This window comes from Agelaius tricolor, unplaced genomic scaffold (assembly GCF_023055355.1).
Source record: "Agelaius tricolor isolate 1412-34295 unplaced genomic scaffold, bAgeTri1.0.p SCAF_6, whole genome shotgun sequence".
Classification (NCBI taxonomy): Eukaryota; Metazoa; Chordata; class Aves; order Passeriformes; family Icteridae; genus Agelaius; species Agelaius tricolor.
Window position 1 is genome coordinate 21368427 of NW_027269266.1, and position 16692 is coordinate 21385118.

Here is a 16692-nt window from a genome sequence, read left to right on the forward strand (position 1 = left end):
TCTAATCATAAGGTCTAACGACAGGTCAAACACATATGTCTCTGACCTAGTTTCCTAATCTTGAGCTATTCTCAGCTCTGACACCTCTTGAGCCAAAGGCAGTGTCTTTGTGCTGTTTTTTCACAGATTAACACAAATTGTCTTATCTATTTTTGACCTTTTTTTTACTAACTCCATTAAATGGAAACTTCATTTTTTCTTGGCAAGCTGCATGCACAGTGGGAGCCATCAGTCATGTGAGGCAGGGAACAACAAATGGAAACTCACAAGAAGCAAGTCTTTGCCTACTTCATCGATATCTGGTACAAATTTTTCAATAGGTTGTGCGGGTCTGGAAGTAAAAGCATTTCTTGGAAGGGCAACATCATTAGGCCAGTCCTCTTCTTCTGGGAGTCCAATTACACTGCAAAATGAAAAACAATGTTAGGTCTGAATATTCATACAGTTTTCCCTTCATATTGATTACACTGAGTGGCATTTTATAAGTATTTTAGTTAAATGAGTTTAAATGTTTAATTCTACAGTAGTACAATAATCTCTGTGAATAGAAGCTGATAAACATATGCCTTCAATGTGCTCGGTTGAAATAATTTTGTGGGCAGCACAATTTTCTGGCCTAAGTCTCAGTTTTCTGAGTCTTTTTATTGAAAAAAAAAGCTGAGTGCTTTAGAAAAAGGTTGTTTAGCTCTTGACTGGATGGTGCAACATATGTCACTCCAGGATGATTAAAAGCAGTAAGTTTCAAAGGGGAATTGCGTGCAAGGATCTTTTTTCACAAGAATAGGGACTGAGAGAAGAGTGTGGGTCAAGATGAGGGTAAGGCAATAAAAGGGATGTTTCATAATGCTTCAAAGCTCTGTGCAGTAATTGTTGCCCAAATTTAAACAATTTATTTCCTTCACAATACAGGTTTTAAAGTCTCAATTTAGAAATGGAAAGGCACTTGAGTGTCTTTGTGGTCTTGCTTTCAATTGTATTTTAGTTTTTCTTTACTCTTTAAAAGAATATTTTAATTTCTTTAACTATTTTATTTCTTTATTCTTTAAATTATGTAAGATATTTATACTTATTAAATAATCATGCTGAGTTCTAAAGCTCAAATAAATGAAATAGGTAAATCACCAACAATGAATTATGTCTCATACATTTCACATTTTAGTCTGATGTTAATATTTGTGGGGTTGAAAGCCAGTTTCTGGTGGAAATTATGAAAAAGATCATACATTACGTGTTTGGTTTCAGGGAAAATAAATTTTTATAACCTGTAAAATCGAGATTTTCAATGGAAACACTTACAGGGTAAGGCAAGAAAGAACAGAAAAACGATGTCACTGAATACTTGGGCTTGCAGAAAGGCCAGTGCCACTAGGGAGCAGCATTGACCTTTTTTCTACTGAGTTTGTCACAAGACTGGGTGAGGCCGTGGGCCAACCACATGGATGTAAATCATAGGGTACCTCAGCAAACGTAATGGAATTGCTTCACCTCTACCTATGTGGATTTTAGATTGTAATTTGGCTTACCTAAAATACCTCTGAAAATTAATATGTCCTCAAAATAACAGCATGGTTGGAAGGGCAAAGCAATTACAGTCTCAGGACAATTAAATCCTACTACATCTGGACATATCACACCTCTTGGGAAATGCTAAGCTGAATCTGTATGAGAAACCACATTTGCCATTTATCAGGTGCAGTGTGGCTATGGGGCAGCCTTCTTGGCCATGGCAGTTCAAGCCTTTTGATTAGGTATTTCAGGATCTGGTCCCATATTAAATATAATACAAATAGCATCAAGGATGGGAGAGTTAAGTATTTGAAATAACAATGACATTTATCTCATCATTCAAATGTGTTTGGTTAGTCCCACTGCTTTGTACGACTGCATGGCAGAGCAGAATGGGGCAGAATAAGCACAGGCACAGGCAAAGCTAATGGCAAGAAACCAGGAGGCAGCCTGGCAGAGAGGGGTGGGCTGGACAAGACAGAGTGCAAAGGAGAGACATTTTTAGTTACACACATGTAGTACTCAAAAGCCCTTAATAATGAATGTCTGAGGAGCTGCTCCCACTCTAATGGTCTGGTAGCATCACCATTTCAGTGACTAAGTTTGGGAGTAGCTTGGGAAAGTTTCACCTCCTGCCAAAGGTTCAGGCCTGGTCTTGAGAAATGCTGAGTACTTTCCACTCCCATTGATCACAATGGGAGACAAGCCTGTTCAAACCATTGCAGTTCAGCCTGAAATCTCTGAGGATATGCCACAAGCTGGTGGTGTCCCAGAAAAGCAAGAAAACATTTCGAGCCACGTATGACGGATTTACCCTCATATACACTGGAATTTTACTGACACAAATCACAATGCACATGAAAAGCAAAGGCAGACCATAGCACCATTATCTGAAAGAATGTATCAGTCCAGACTGCATAGAAATCCTGAAACTTCCTTCTGTCCAAACTGATCTCTAGAGTGAGTCACAACTGCAGAAACGAACAACCCTCCTACAAAAAGAGCTAGGCCTAACTGTGGGGGGTTCTCCAGCTGTGAAAACACAAAATAAACACTGTTTGGCATAACCCCTCAGAATCCAAGACAGAAACTTCTCAACTATTTAGGAAGAACTCTACAAAAGAAGCAAATCTGAACTTTCTCTTTAAGTAGATGTGCAATAAAGAATTTCTTCTAAATTTAGCACAGCATTTTCTTTTCTTAGTGAATTCTTTTCTGCACAGGTAATCTCAGCCCCTAGGGATGGAAAGATCCCTGTTGGAGGCTGCCACTAGCAGCTATGCATTAAATCCTCGCCCAGTTAATTTTAGTTTTCCCCTTAAATGTCATAAATGAAAGAAATCATAGCTATGTCTTTTTTTAATTGTAAACTATGTTGTATGTATCAAAGCTGGCTTCATTTATTAAAGCAGAATATTGTAGGACTAAAGTAGTAGTTTTGGCAGAAGAAGAAAAAGTAAACTGTAAGGACTGATTTTTCTGGATTGGGCAGGAAGAGCTATTTAGCGCATGACAAATTAACCACACAAGTGAGTCACATACTCATGGTATGGTATGCAGGAAAGGGAAGTCAACTCTGTGAAATCAAGACCTGTAATTTAGAAACCCCACATTGAATAATGAAAATGTTTAGAAACAGATCTGTAATGATTTGAGAACTGGAAACAGGATTAAACGGAGAAATTCATTATTTGTTCAGTTTAAGCTTTTCTTAGAAATTTTACTATCTTCTCTTTGGAATATCTTCAAGAAAATAACATTTTGGAATAATACTTCTCTCACTCTCTCTGTGCTAGCTACTTCTTTTTTCATCCAGATCCCTGAATCCCTGCAGCCCCTCCATACAGAAAGGGAAGACAGAGGTGCAGAGGCAAACAGGCATTTGCTCTCTGGATTGGTACCAGCTCTGTGTGGTTTTGATTTCCTACCTACATGATACATGCATACATCAGATCTTATATTTACATGCCTCTTAAAAATATAAAAATATTCCTTAGTCTGAAGAGCTTTTACAAGAAGTAATATAATTCTACTTAATTATCATATTGGTAATATCAGTAACTGAATTTTGGATGAGAAGTATTACATCTCAGAGAGTTTAGAGTCTACCTGCCTCCTAAACATATTTGATGTATCTGAAAAACACAAACCCCTAGAACTGTAAAATGGTTTTAAAATAAAATCATCTCTGAGAAAGCACATATTAAAATGCTGATATTCCTCAGTTCTCACAGTTACCTTCCAGACCAAAATATGGACTGTTAACAGGCTACACAATAAATTTTAAAAGCTAACACATTTTTTTATGTTTGGAAGTCTTTTCTGCAAAGATGCTGTTGGTAATGATCTTAGAGATTTCAACTTTTAATGTATTCTAATATTGTTTTCTGCAATGCACAAAGAAAAAAACAAAAAGAATACTGTGTCTGTTTACATGAAGAGAATCTCTTGAATTTAACTGTTTATGAATATGTATGAATGGTACATGCACAGTATGTTTAAGACACTTAAAAAGCCCAAACCCAGAAGTCTCCTAACTTCCTGATGATGGCTATCAGTTTTGCAGAACTATATTCCATGTTGCTTCCTCCTTCCATTCTGACACAGAATACACAGAAATATCATATTGCATGCCATAGCAATAGGAAATATGGAAATTCTAGTCATATTATTGCATAAAAACCTGGCAAAGAAATCTCATAGGGTTTCAATGTTAAACAGATACTGACATAAGGCAATTAGTTATTACTTACTCAAAGATTTTTCCTAGTTGATCAACATCTGAATTTCCACGGAAGAGTGGTCTGAAAAAATAAAAACATGTTTTTAGGATGTGACTTGCTTTAATTAATATAAATGTAAAGCTGACAGTTCCAATGTAGGGTGAAAACGTGGTGAAAACGTGGGGGCTTTTTGAGACTTCGTCTTCTGCTATCTTCTGCTTCCATGCTTTATCCAGTCTGCAAGTGAATCTTTCAAGTTTCTACTAAAACTGGTAACAAAAGGGGACAGATGATATGTATTTTTGAATACACTACTTTTGAAAATTTAATTGTGCCTTTTTGCATGAATGACATAATTTTCCCTCAACTAATACTGTCCTATGAATTATATCATTAACAAAATCATTTTCATTACAAAGAACACTAAAATAGCTGCTAAGAGAGACAAAAACAGAGAACGTCATGCAATTCGTTAAAACATAATAACATTAGAGATTAATTATTATGAATATAAATTGAAAATTAAATTTCTTGCATACTGCATTTTGGAAATGTGCTCCTAGGTTTAAGGGGTCAAATAAATGACAATGGATTCATGAAGGTCTGTAAACAATGGGGTGTGAAACGGTACAGAATTTACCTTGAAGTAGAGGAATACTTCTGCTGCATAAATAAAGATACATTCAGGAAAGAAACAAATTGTTAGGCTGAATGTCCAAAGGTTTTCAAGAAAAAAAAAACAGTGACAAAAAATACTTCCAGACACACTTTTTTTTTTCAAAGTGCAATTTAAAATATTTTCACTCATCATGTATAAGATGCTATCACCCCACAATGCCAATGTAAAATATGAAATTCTGATTTGTACGGCAGTATGGCTGTATTGCCAGCTTTGTGTTGAACAACAGTGCAATTTTATGTCGAAACTCCCAAGATATTCCAACATTTTACTGACAGATGAATAAAGATCCAGCCAAGAATGAGGGATTTGTGAAGATCAGGCCACAGATGTAATCTACCACTTTGGTTCAACAAATGGTAGATTACTCCAAGAAACACACCTCACACACACTGCAAACTGAGATAGGAACTTGGGTTGACTGATAGCCAGGCTGCCCTCTCTTCTGGATCTCGGCTAAGTACAGAGTATGTTGTAAAGTCATGGTTACAGTTTCTAGAACTGTTCAGCTGTTCAGTGACTTGACAGACAGTGCATAACCCTCTGCTTCCACAGGCAGCCTTTGGTTTTGGAGGAACACCCATTCTCCTGCCTCTCTCCACAAACTCCTGTCTGATCCAAGTCCATGACACCTGTGACAGCCAAAGGCATCATTTCACTGCTGCTTTTCACAGGAGAAGATCTCTCCCATCTAGACTGGAGAACAAAGAGCAGTCAGCTATGGCCCTTCCCTTCTCACTGCCCATATGCAGGAGTAGCTGTAGGATCTGGATCTCCTTTTGCTAACCCTGAGTTCATACTGAGAAGTGGCAATTTCCATCTTGACACTCTCACAAAGGCACCAGAACTCCATGTCACTGCGTGTCTTGTGGGTCCATTCCAAATACAGTAAGTGGACACAGAGCACTGAGACATTTCTTAGGCATAACAATCTCTGCAGAAATCTGGGCCATCAAGAAAAAGCAGTGAACTGGCAGCCATGCTGTTCTTTGATGAACTAAACATGTATTTTGCCTCCTTCTTGTGTGCTGCCATTCAGGTAATGTCAGATCAACTTATACTCCAAACTGCTTTGTGCAAGGACATTGAGAGAACAATTTAATCAAATCTGATTTGAAACCATCTGACATGAGATTTGATCTGATGAAGTAAAATGTGGTAGCCTGTTACTTGTCCATAAACGGCTTCATTTATCTTGATTGTGAATAAACCATAAATAATGGGATGTTTTGTTTCCCAGATACACATGATATTTACTAACTGTAGCCACTTTGACAAGACCATTGCAACTCATACTTTGGGATTTCTGGGTTTAAGCTTTAAGGTATATAGCAATACTGGCTTCTGCAAAAACCCAAAGCTTAACCCACTCAGACAGGAGCATCTATTCCTGCCCTAAGCTTTCAGCCTGATTTTCAGAACATTCAATAGCTACAATCCTAGCATTGCTTGTGGCAGCAGACACACTCTTTATCTTCCAAAGTCAAGCAGAGACATTTTTTGGAACTACTGCTTGAAATTATTAACATACAGTTACTTTGAATATTTAATTCTGGCTCCAGCATTAGATTATTGGGGCCCTTTAAACTAACAAAATCTACACATTCAAATAATCATATCTATGCAAATGGAAAGCTGATTTAATGTTTTAAAATGTATGCTGAACCTTGCATTAATGTGAAAGCCTGGCAATGGCAGCCTTGTTTGCAAATCACCTTAGGCAGTGTCATGCCAGAACAAGTACAATTCTTGGGATTTTTAAGGAAGGTTTTTCCCATCATTGCTGCTGTCTCAAATTCACTAAGGGCTGAAGCAAGAATTTAAGTTCTTTTGAAAGTATAATTATACAATACAAGGTGACCTTCCACCATACTTTGATATTTCATCAAAATGAAGTGTTATTAGTTCATCTTTCAGCCTCCTATCCATCTCACCATCATGACTACAACAGGATGCCAACTCTACGTTAGGCATCACTACTATAATGAAATTTGCCTCATGAATTTTGGCTCAAGGTTCAATTGGAATATTGGATGGATGATTGGGGAAATAGATTCAACTAATCAGCAACTGCACAAAGCTCTCATTTCACATTTTGGCACTAGTTACTCTTTTGTAATGATTTGACAGCTCTGCAAGTCACATAAAAACTTTCACGTCAAGACACTTAAAGATTCCTAAAGGTGGACATCAGCTGTCCCACCACCTTTGAATTGAGAACACTCAGCAGCCACAGAAAAATAAAATTTCACCTTTGTTCTTGGTATCTTTCACTTGACTCATACACCCACTCACTCCCTGAGGTTTATTTATGCAAGCTTGATCCAGAAGTTCTTTCTTGAGCATATGTTCTCCTCTCTGCGATCATAATTTGTGTAAGACTGGTTAAACTCTGGAGCCTGATTTTGTAGAATTCCTTCTTTTTTTCTTCAGAAAAGGCATGGAGCTGGGTTTGCATCCTGTGGCAGGGGATGTGAGTCTGCCCTCTGGCTTCAAAAAACACCTAAAATCTGTGAGTACATGTATCTCAGGAAAGAGGGACATTCCCATGAATGAAAGAACTATCCATGGGGATGTACTTGCCTTTTTTGTGGTTCCTCAATCCTCTCAAACATCCCTGACTTTGCTTGCTACAAAATCCATGCTCTGAAGGCTCCAACACGATTGTTGTTATGGAACACACACCAAGTAGGGAAGATAGGACAAGAAGATTTGGAGTGCACCTGTGACATTTAATTTCCCTGTTTGCTCAAGGGGTCTCAGATGGTTCCCACATATGTTGGTTGTTGCTTCTTTGATTTTTCAGGGCAACAGAGCAAAGAAACATGCAAGTGTCCATCTTGTTTGGCTACTCCTTCTCCTGGCTTTGAAGCGAGGCCGTAATCCACTGCCTCTGGAATGATACCCACTGTGTGGAGGAAAAGCCTTTTGGTGTGTGCCAGAACGCCATTAGCTGACAGATAGGAAGATATGATGGAGGCATTGTATTGCTTACGCTGTCCTGCTGAAAGAAACCCCTCCTGAGCCAATAAGCAAGTACCTTAGGTCCTCAGGTACAAAATGTGCACAATTTGGATATTAGCTATGAGTCTGCATTGTGAAAGCAGAAGCACAGGATCACCCTCTGAACATAAAGAAATTTTTTTTCTTTTACTGTGGGGGTGACCAAGCACTGGCTTGAAGAGGTTGTGGACCCTCCCACCTTGGAGATATTCAAAAGCCATCTGGAGATGGTCCTGGACAACCAGTTCTAGGTGATCCTGCCTGGGCTTGGACCAGATGATATACTCATAGGTCCTTCCAATCTCAACCATTCTGTGATTCTGTGACAGTACAGAAATAAAAATACAGATCACAACGTACAGTTGCAACGGAAAACCTACAAATCCTGAAATGTTACAATCTGCTTATAGTTTAAAAGGGCTTGCACCATTAGTTTTCTGGCCAAAAGACTCCCATGCTTATATACCGCTGAACAAACTAGTTTTAACCATTTACTAACTTTAGGCTCTTTTTCTCTTGTCCATGCGTTAGCTCAGCTTTTGCTCATGCTCATGCTGACTTTCACCTTCACTGAATATTCTTTCTATCTGAACTGGATATTGCTGTCTGAAAAGTTGAGTTCTTTATTTCACAGACACTGTGCTTCATGTCTGCACTGCTCAGTAAAAACTGAGATATAAACATTTCCTAAGCAAGTCTCCATGAAAGAATTTTCCCTGGTGCAACTCTACAGACATGCCAAAGCAATTTTTAAAGTATTGTATACAATGACAATGCAATGACACGCAAGAGATAAATGAGTTTTAACTGTAAACCAGCCACATTACTTCTAGATTTTATTTTCAGACTTTGGTCTACAAAGCAAAGAGAATCTAAAGCTTTTCATAAGGAAAGTTAGAATTTTCATAAAGATTAGAATTAAAGATACTGATAAGCACTGTTCTAGTCAAATATATAATGCAGACATCTATAATGCAGACACAAGGAAAAAACCCAATAAAACCACATGTGTTGCAGCACAGGAAAAGACTTCTGCAGGTTTCTTGACAGTGACTGACATTTTTAACTAACTGATGACATTCTGATTGGAAACTATCTTTCCATTTCTGACATTGGTAAAATGGACACATGGAAGAAAGGTCATGTGAAGAAAGAATGTATTGATGAATGAAAAAAGGTAAGAAATTCACTTTCTAACCAAAACATATTACTGAGCTCTCATGACAGCTATGGAATTGCCAATACAAGGGCTTCCAAAGCTAGACAAGCCTAGTACCTTTCCAGATATGTAAGAAATAACATAAAAAATAACTACCTAGATTATTTCTGCTAGTCCATTTGCTCATTGTGACAACAGAAGTTAGAATTCCATCCCCTTCCTTGTTATCACAGAAAAAATGATAAGGATAATATCTTAATTACTAACTTGAATATATACAATATTCTTAGTGAAAAGCCTGTATATTGGTGATCCATGTGTACTCAGGGAAGTCCTACAAGAACTCCCTAAAATGAGAAGAACATCATGGGTGGAAAGGGTACAACTTAAATTTGGGCAAGTGGGGCTTAGACACTCTGGTTGAGAAGATGCTGAGTTGTTTTGGGAAGAAGAGCAGTGAATTCAGAATATGTAACTGAAGCTTTGAAGGCATTATACAAATTGAGGGAGGTGTTTAAAGTCCATGATTATTTGACATAGTGAAGAAAAAAACATAAATAGAAATGGTATAATGAGGGTACATGGAAGTTGTACATGAAATTTTAGAATCTGATTGTGTTGTAGCAGCTAAGTCTAAGGAGTTTGTATGTCTGTGTGTGTAAGAGCAATAAAGTGATGGTGAAGAATCTAAAAGAGCTACAGCCAAGTAACATTTGCCAAGGAATCCTGCATCATGCCATGGGAAACCTGCCAAACTATATAGTCAGAGATATATTAAAAGGATGGGATGGGTTTTTTCTTTTCATATTATAAAATGTGAATAGCTAGTAAATAATTTTGTCAGATTCTTAGTTACTTGTTATGAAGAAAATATTTTCATTTTAAGGATTAAAGCCATACATGACCTAAAACTGAAATTATGAGATGACTAGAAATAACAGGATCTGGACTGTCCTGTGGAAACCTTTATTCAGAGGGATTATTTCTGAGCTGGTTCCTAGCCACTCTTGTTGCTACCACTGTTTCTCTTTGACAAATTGCCTACACAAGTCTGTACAACAGGTATGAAAAGAGAAAGTAAAGAAAAAAAGAAAAGTACCACCTTTTAAAGATGAAGATCATTGGCCTTCTGGTATATAAGATGAATAAGGTGCAATATGAAACTTTAGTCTGAAAACAGGCTATGCTGACAAGATTTCACACTCTGGACAGTTACTCACTTCCAGTCAAAAGTGACTTGCTCAGCTGTTGTGTAATTCAGAGTTCTCATTTTAAACCTAACATTTTCTTGTACTTCTCTCTCTCCTTTCCCTTTAATAGTATCTCTGTGTGGGTGGGTGCCAGACACTGCATAGGAAGAAGTTACTTCATGTAGAGGTTATTATACTTGATCATAAATTGCTCAAAACCTTTACAAAACTTATCTTCTCTCCTCCAATATGTAAGAAGAAAGATGACACAGATAAACATTACGACTGATGAAATACTTTTCAGCTAAAATCTGACAGAAACCAGATCAGCCATCTTGAGTTTCTCATTTTAGTCTTTAAAAGCCCAATTTCTTTTATTCAAAAATCTATCATTCTTCAAGTTTGATAGTATCATAATTGTGAATAAGAGCTCTAAGATAGGCCTATGTCAGTACTGAACTATTATTAGAACCAGATCTAATGCATCAAAACCCACAACAATTATTATTTTCCCTAGAGTTTCTCATGTCACCCAGTACACAGAAGCAGATAAAAAAAAGTGGTAGTTTTGCAAACTTCCAGTTCTGTAGTGTGTTGAATTTGTTCCCTATTGCTATTCAAAATGAAGCAAATTAATTCTAGGACTAAAGATAATATTCTGACCCCCAAATGCACATCTGGTCTAGTTCATAAGAAACATATGGGGTCTCTTTCTTGAAGAAGCAAACCAAGAGTTTTCAGAGCTGGGTGCAGATACAAGCCAGCAAGGAAGGACCCAACTTCAGATGTTCCCTTTGCACACATACCTGAAAGGGAAATGTTAATAAAAGGGAAACCAAACAGAGGCACCATGTACAGCTTTATGACCAAAGCAGGGCAAGCCTACTGTGTAAAGTTTATCCAATATACATAACAATCTCCCTAAGTAAGAGAAAATATAGCCATCTTCAAAGCTTCCTTAAAAATGGCAAAGGAAATCTTTTTCTGGGTGCTTAAAATTTGCTTGATACCTTTCAGGTAGGCATAGTCCCAGCTGGCCTTGGAACAGAATGATGGGCCTTGTCCCCCACCACTGACATAAAAGAGAGCTTTTCCACAGACATCAATGACCCCAGGTTCAAGCCAATTGAGATCTGCTTTCAAGCCTTTATTAAGAAATAAAAATCATGCTTCAAGAGAAGGATACATAGATTATATATATGTGTACACATATATACATACCCACACATATAAAGTTCCCAAAAGCAAGATAAGTGTAGATACGATCTTTGACACGAATATGCTGTAACACAGGCAGATCTCATTTGTTCCTGGGCAGAACTGCTTCAGAACTCATCACTGAACACTATTTTTTGAAATAGAAGAGCCTTGATAGGTTGAACGTCCTTCACTTACTCTCTCCTCACGCACGTCACAGTTCTCTTATCTGTGGACATTTGTTTCCCCGCAAGATTTGTAGGTTTTTTCACTAGGGCTTTAAGGGTTCTTATCTCAGCTCAGGAAGCATGATATAATAGTGGCACCTTGAAAACTGTGGCAACGTTTGAAGCAAATTTTGTAAATACATACACAACTGACCTTGGAAAAAGGGAAGGGGAAAAAAAAAAGTATGATCTCTGTTGAGTGTGGAAAAAGAAGCATTCCCTTTGTTTTTACTGACAGTTCTACCAGCAATAAGTGAACTGTGTATTAAACACCCATCTCATCATTGTGCACAGTAAATTACATCTATTTGTCCATCAGCAGTTTGAAATTTAATGACATAACTAAACTACAGGCTTCTGCCTTTTGAAAGCAGCCTGAAAGCAATACTGATATGACACATACAATATGGTCATGGTCTTCCCTCAATCACTTGTTTAGTTCGATGCATTCTCTTCTCTTACATGAACTTATTTCATAACCTAGTTTTAAACATGCACTCTTTAAAATTGTCACATGGTTTTGCCCTTCTCATGCAACTCAGTTGTGGGGTTTGAAGGCAATAACTGAGGTATGGATTAGATAAAGGCTGTCCTATGTGGAAGGGTAGGAGCCAAGAGGGCTCCTCACTCTCCTGTTCATTCAAACAAGCAATGGTGCAAATCAGTGTGCAGGACACTGTGCAGGCAGTGTGTGTGTGTGTGTTTGTGTGTGTGTGTTTGTGCAGAAAACCTCATGCCTGTGAACAATTTGCCCATATTTTCCTTGAACAGATCTCCCTCCAGAGCATGTCAGAGCTGTTTTTCACCACTTCTTTAATTAAACTTTTAATTTACTCCTCATTTAAAAATGTATCAGACAGCACTCCAAAATGCCACATTTCAGCCAGATTGAAGATGCTCTTTAAATCCTGTATTTTGAAGAAATGGTTTTAGAACACCAATATCACAGCAAAAGACCAAACTTCAAGGTAAGCAAGAGGAGTTTCAGTCTGTTCCTAGTCTTTATCAATGATGTAAATGAAATGAAAGCAGACTTCTACATCAAGTATCTACTCCTTTATCCTGTATGAAATTTCACTGTGAAAATCTTTTCCAATCACAGTTTTCAGAGATACAGAATTAATTAATTTTTTTGTAGTTCTACGATTTTTCTTGCAATGCCAAGCTGACTTCAAGAAAGCTCTGTTGACATTTACCATCTTTACTGGTGTAAAAAACCCTTTTAAAATGGGCTTTGCTCTAGAGTGCCTCTAATGCTGAACTAGTTTTAATCAAGGGGATGGATACAGAACAGGTTTTAAAGTCTGAGGCCCTCTCATTAAAATTCAATAATGTTCCACAAACTGGATATATTTTCATTCAGATTGCTTTCATGGCACAGCTTTAGGCTAAAAAGTTTTGTGCCATTAGGTTGACTTCTCTTGGAATAAATTCTTTTAAACCAAATGTCTAACCTTGTTACCATTCTTATATCAGGTGAAAGACTATGCACACATAACTACTGCCCAAAGGAAACTAACTCTTACCTACCTGGGATTCCTCCTTATCAAAGGGAAAAGAAAGTTACAACACATACACCAGTCTACATGCTGGTTCATCTGACCTCCCCAAAGATACTGAGTAAATTAACATCCAAGTATGGGTTTCCAGGTTTTCTTGGGCTTTATCTCTATCTTAGTAATGCTAAGCAATGAGCTTCACAGATGAAAGTTTACTCAATGGATAAAGAGCTTATACTCGAAACACTTAATACAAAATAATGTGAAAGGATAATGTCATAAATGATGATTTATTTTCACCATTATAAGCAACACAGAAAATGGTACATCTATGTGATTAAATTACTAGTCTAACTTTGAAAAAAACCCCACCAAAAGACTCTAGAACTGGGAAGAGTACGGCAAAAAAGCAAGTATCTGACTATAAGAGCATCAGAAAAACTCTGTAAGTCAATCTTTTCAATCAGCTGCATTAGTACAGTGACAGAGTGACAATGAGGTAATGGAGGCTGCACATGGGCACTCTGTAAGACTTCAGAAAAGGGAGCTCCAAGAGATGGCAAATTTCCATGTTTGAAGGGAAATATAGAATTCGAAGATGTTCTCACAATTTAGAACATGAAATTCTCAATACAGAATAAAATCTAAGGAAATTTTTTTTTTCCCCTTCTGGAAAAACATTAAAGACTAAGAGACAGAATCCTTGGGTTTTCTCTCCATCTGGGCTTCAGCTGCTCCTGTGTAGTGTCAAGTACATGTTTTGATTTGTGATCACTTCATTTGCTCCCACACTAGGTGTTAATGGCACCTGTTGCTCTAAGCCTCTCTAAATTTTCAGATAAACCTGTAACATCAGAACTGTGCCCACCCACAACTAATATGTCTCATCACCCTCAGCTGTAATAAAACACCTTTGGTCAGAAAAAAATTCTGTAAATGGATTATAACCCTTCAGACAAGAAAGGCAGGGAAAACATTTCACCACTAAATGGCTAACTGTTATGTGAGCAGAGGTTAAATTTCAATTTCAACCTTTTTCCCCAGCTGGTGAGTCTGAGTGTCAAAAGACATGAAAGTGGATTAGAAGGATGGTGTGAAGAAAATACTTTAATTTTTAGCAGCTGTGCTGGCTTACAGTGAATTGATAAACACCTGCAGAAAAGCTTGAGATAAATATTTAAGGTAGAAAGTTATGCACAGCAACCATGCAAGGAAAACTGATACAGTTTTCAAAGGCCAGTTAAACTAGCTACAACTTTGCCCTAAGCAATATTTTGTCCCATGCAATACACTCAGGCCAGAGAAGCTGTGAGATTTACATTCACTGGCCATGACAGTGCACAGGTCACCTATTAGGAGCTCTCTGGTTATTTATACTATTCAACTTTTAGTGATTTAATGTAAGATTTTTTTCCCCCACTTGAATCCTGACCAAAAGAAAGAGTAAGTTAATTTTTCTATTAAAGAGAAAACTGAAAACCTAACTCCCAGGTGATGACCCGGCTCAGATGCCACCCTCCCCTCTGCAACTGCAGTACATTTTGTGCTGTAGACTTGTGTGTTACCAGGCTCCCCAAATTTTTTTTGCAACAATTTTTATGCTATTATCTCTGCTTTGCCGTTACTGAACCATAAGCCTTTTATTTTGTCTGTGGCACAGCTCTATTGGTTTTTGACATCATTTTAATGGGAAAAGCACACAACTCCATCTTTACAAAACAAACATTCCCTCAGTCTCTGAAATACTGAGCACATGCAGGCTCCTTGAATGACCCATATCTTGAACTCTTCTTTCCCCACATTACCACAGTGTTCACCACCTTTATGTCCACTACAAGGAGTTCCTCAAGATCCACATGGAGATGGCTGTCATCCCAACCTAATTTGTTCAGAATTAAAGAATAAAACAGAATCCTCTTCTGGAGCAAGTGAATAATCAAGTAAAAGCCTCCTCCTGTGGTAAGCCATTTTATGCCTTGCTTTTCATACAGTTGTGGCTGGCATGTTTGCCAAAAATAAAGTTTGCTAAAAAGTCTAGGCCCTCTTTAAACTCAGCTCGCACTTTCCAGCAAAACGCCCTCAAAATCAAACTCTTAAAAGATCCAGGAGATGAGCATCACCTACCTCTCCTTTTGCAATTATTTCTCAGGAATGGAAAAATGATTCCAAGGCAGGAGAGAAGCAAGCAAGTCTGTTTTCTATGCTTGAGTGGGTAGGATGCCCACCCAGAATACAGTTCTAACTCTGTACATGTACTCTTTCACTGCTAATGGTCTGATGAGATCTAGATTTAACTGAGCACCTTCATTCTTACAGCAGCACAGTATGATTCATCACTGCCAAACAGGCTTAATTTAACAGCTACAGATAGAAACATTACACAAAGATCTCCTGCTATGTATATTTCTTTAGATGCTGAAAGCTTGCCCCAAATTATTTGGATATAAAGAGCACTTAAAAAATTATTAAATTGTGTAGAACAGTGTGTATGCTGTACTGACATAATCATAAAACCTGTTTCATGGACATAATCTAATAAAAAAGATCTGATAATTCAGTGTAGTTGGTGAAATTCTGGATGATATAGCTCATTGAGTTATGTACCTTTCGGTAACTGATTCAGACTCAGTGAAAATCAATAGTAACTGAATCTTCACGCCAATTTACTCCAGTTCAGTTGAAGAAATGAGTGGAAATTAAGTAATCCCTTGGATGAAATTCGTATTTGACAAATGTCTGTATTCCAAAAGCACTTACTACTGGCCGACTTCGATATGTTAGGAGAGAAGCTACGAATATGGAACATATTTAAGTTAAAGAAGAAATACTTTCTCAGAGTTTGTCTTAAGAGTTGCATCTGGGTGGAATTCATTCAGTGCATCTATAGAAGGAAAGTAGAGCAGATTATGTATGAGTTTTTGGAAGAAGTCACATGGTTTGACCATGCCAGATGGATGGTTCCTAAAACACTGCAAAACTCAGCATGCCACAAGCACAAGAGAACAGCCAGGCAGGTCCCATGCTGACACCAAGAGCCTGTCAAATCCTGGCTCTGCCTCTAGCAGTCAGCACACCATGGTGGCTCTGTCTCACATGGACTCATTTGTACAGGGCCAGCAGGTCAGGCAGAGCAAGCAAGCAAATGTAATGGCAGTGCCACAGGCTGTGTGCAAACAAAAATCAGAAGCAAGGCAACAACACGTGCTTTCGTATCACAAAGCAAACTATGGCTTCAAAGGAAGAAGCAAGCGACAGGAATTGCTGTGACTTAGGGTGAGCTGTATCCTGCCAACACCAGGCCCCTGATGGCGATGGCAGCTCCAGCTACATGTGGGTAACACGTGATGGCACATACAGGCAGGAGAGGCTGTGGCCACCTCCCTTCCTCACCAACTTAGCACTCTATCTAGGTTTTGACATCTGCAATGCACAGACTGGCAAGTTCTCTCCAGTGGCCTCAGCCCTGCAATATAGGTAAGCTTTCCCACAGAGACAGTGGGGAGCTGCCT

At 38.1% G+C, this 16692-nt stretch overlaps 1 protein-coding gene across 4 annotated transcripts in view; it reads right to left on the reverse strand.

Annotated features, from left to right (window-relative positions):
* CDK6 (cyclin dependent kinase 6) overlaps positions 1-16692 on the reverse strand; it is a 137122-nt gene that overhangs the window by 15027 nt on the left and 105403 nt on the right. For all 4 annotated transcript variants that reach the window (XM_071429001.1, XM_071429004.1, XM_071429002.1 and 1 more), the window contains exons 6-7: positions 4260-4310; positions 268-403 (exon numbers count right to left, since the gene is read on the reverse strand). In XM_071429001.1, the coding sequence (XP_071285102.1) occupies positions 268-403; positions 4260-4310 (187 nt within the window). The remainder of the gene's footprint in view (positions 1-267; positions 404-4259; positions 4311-16692) is intronic.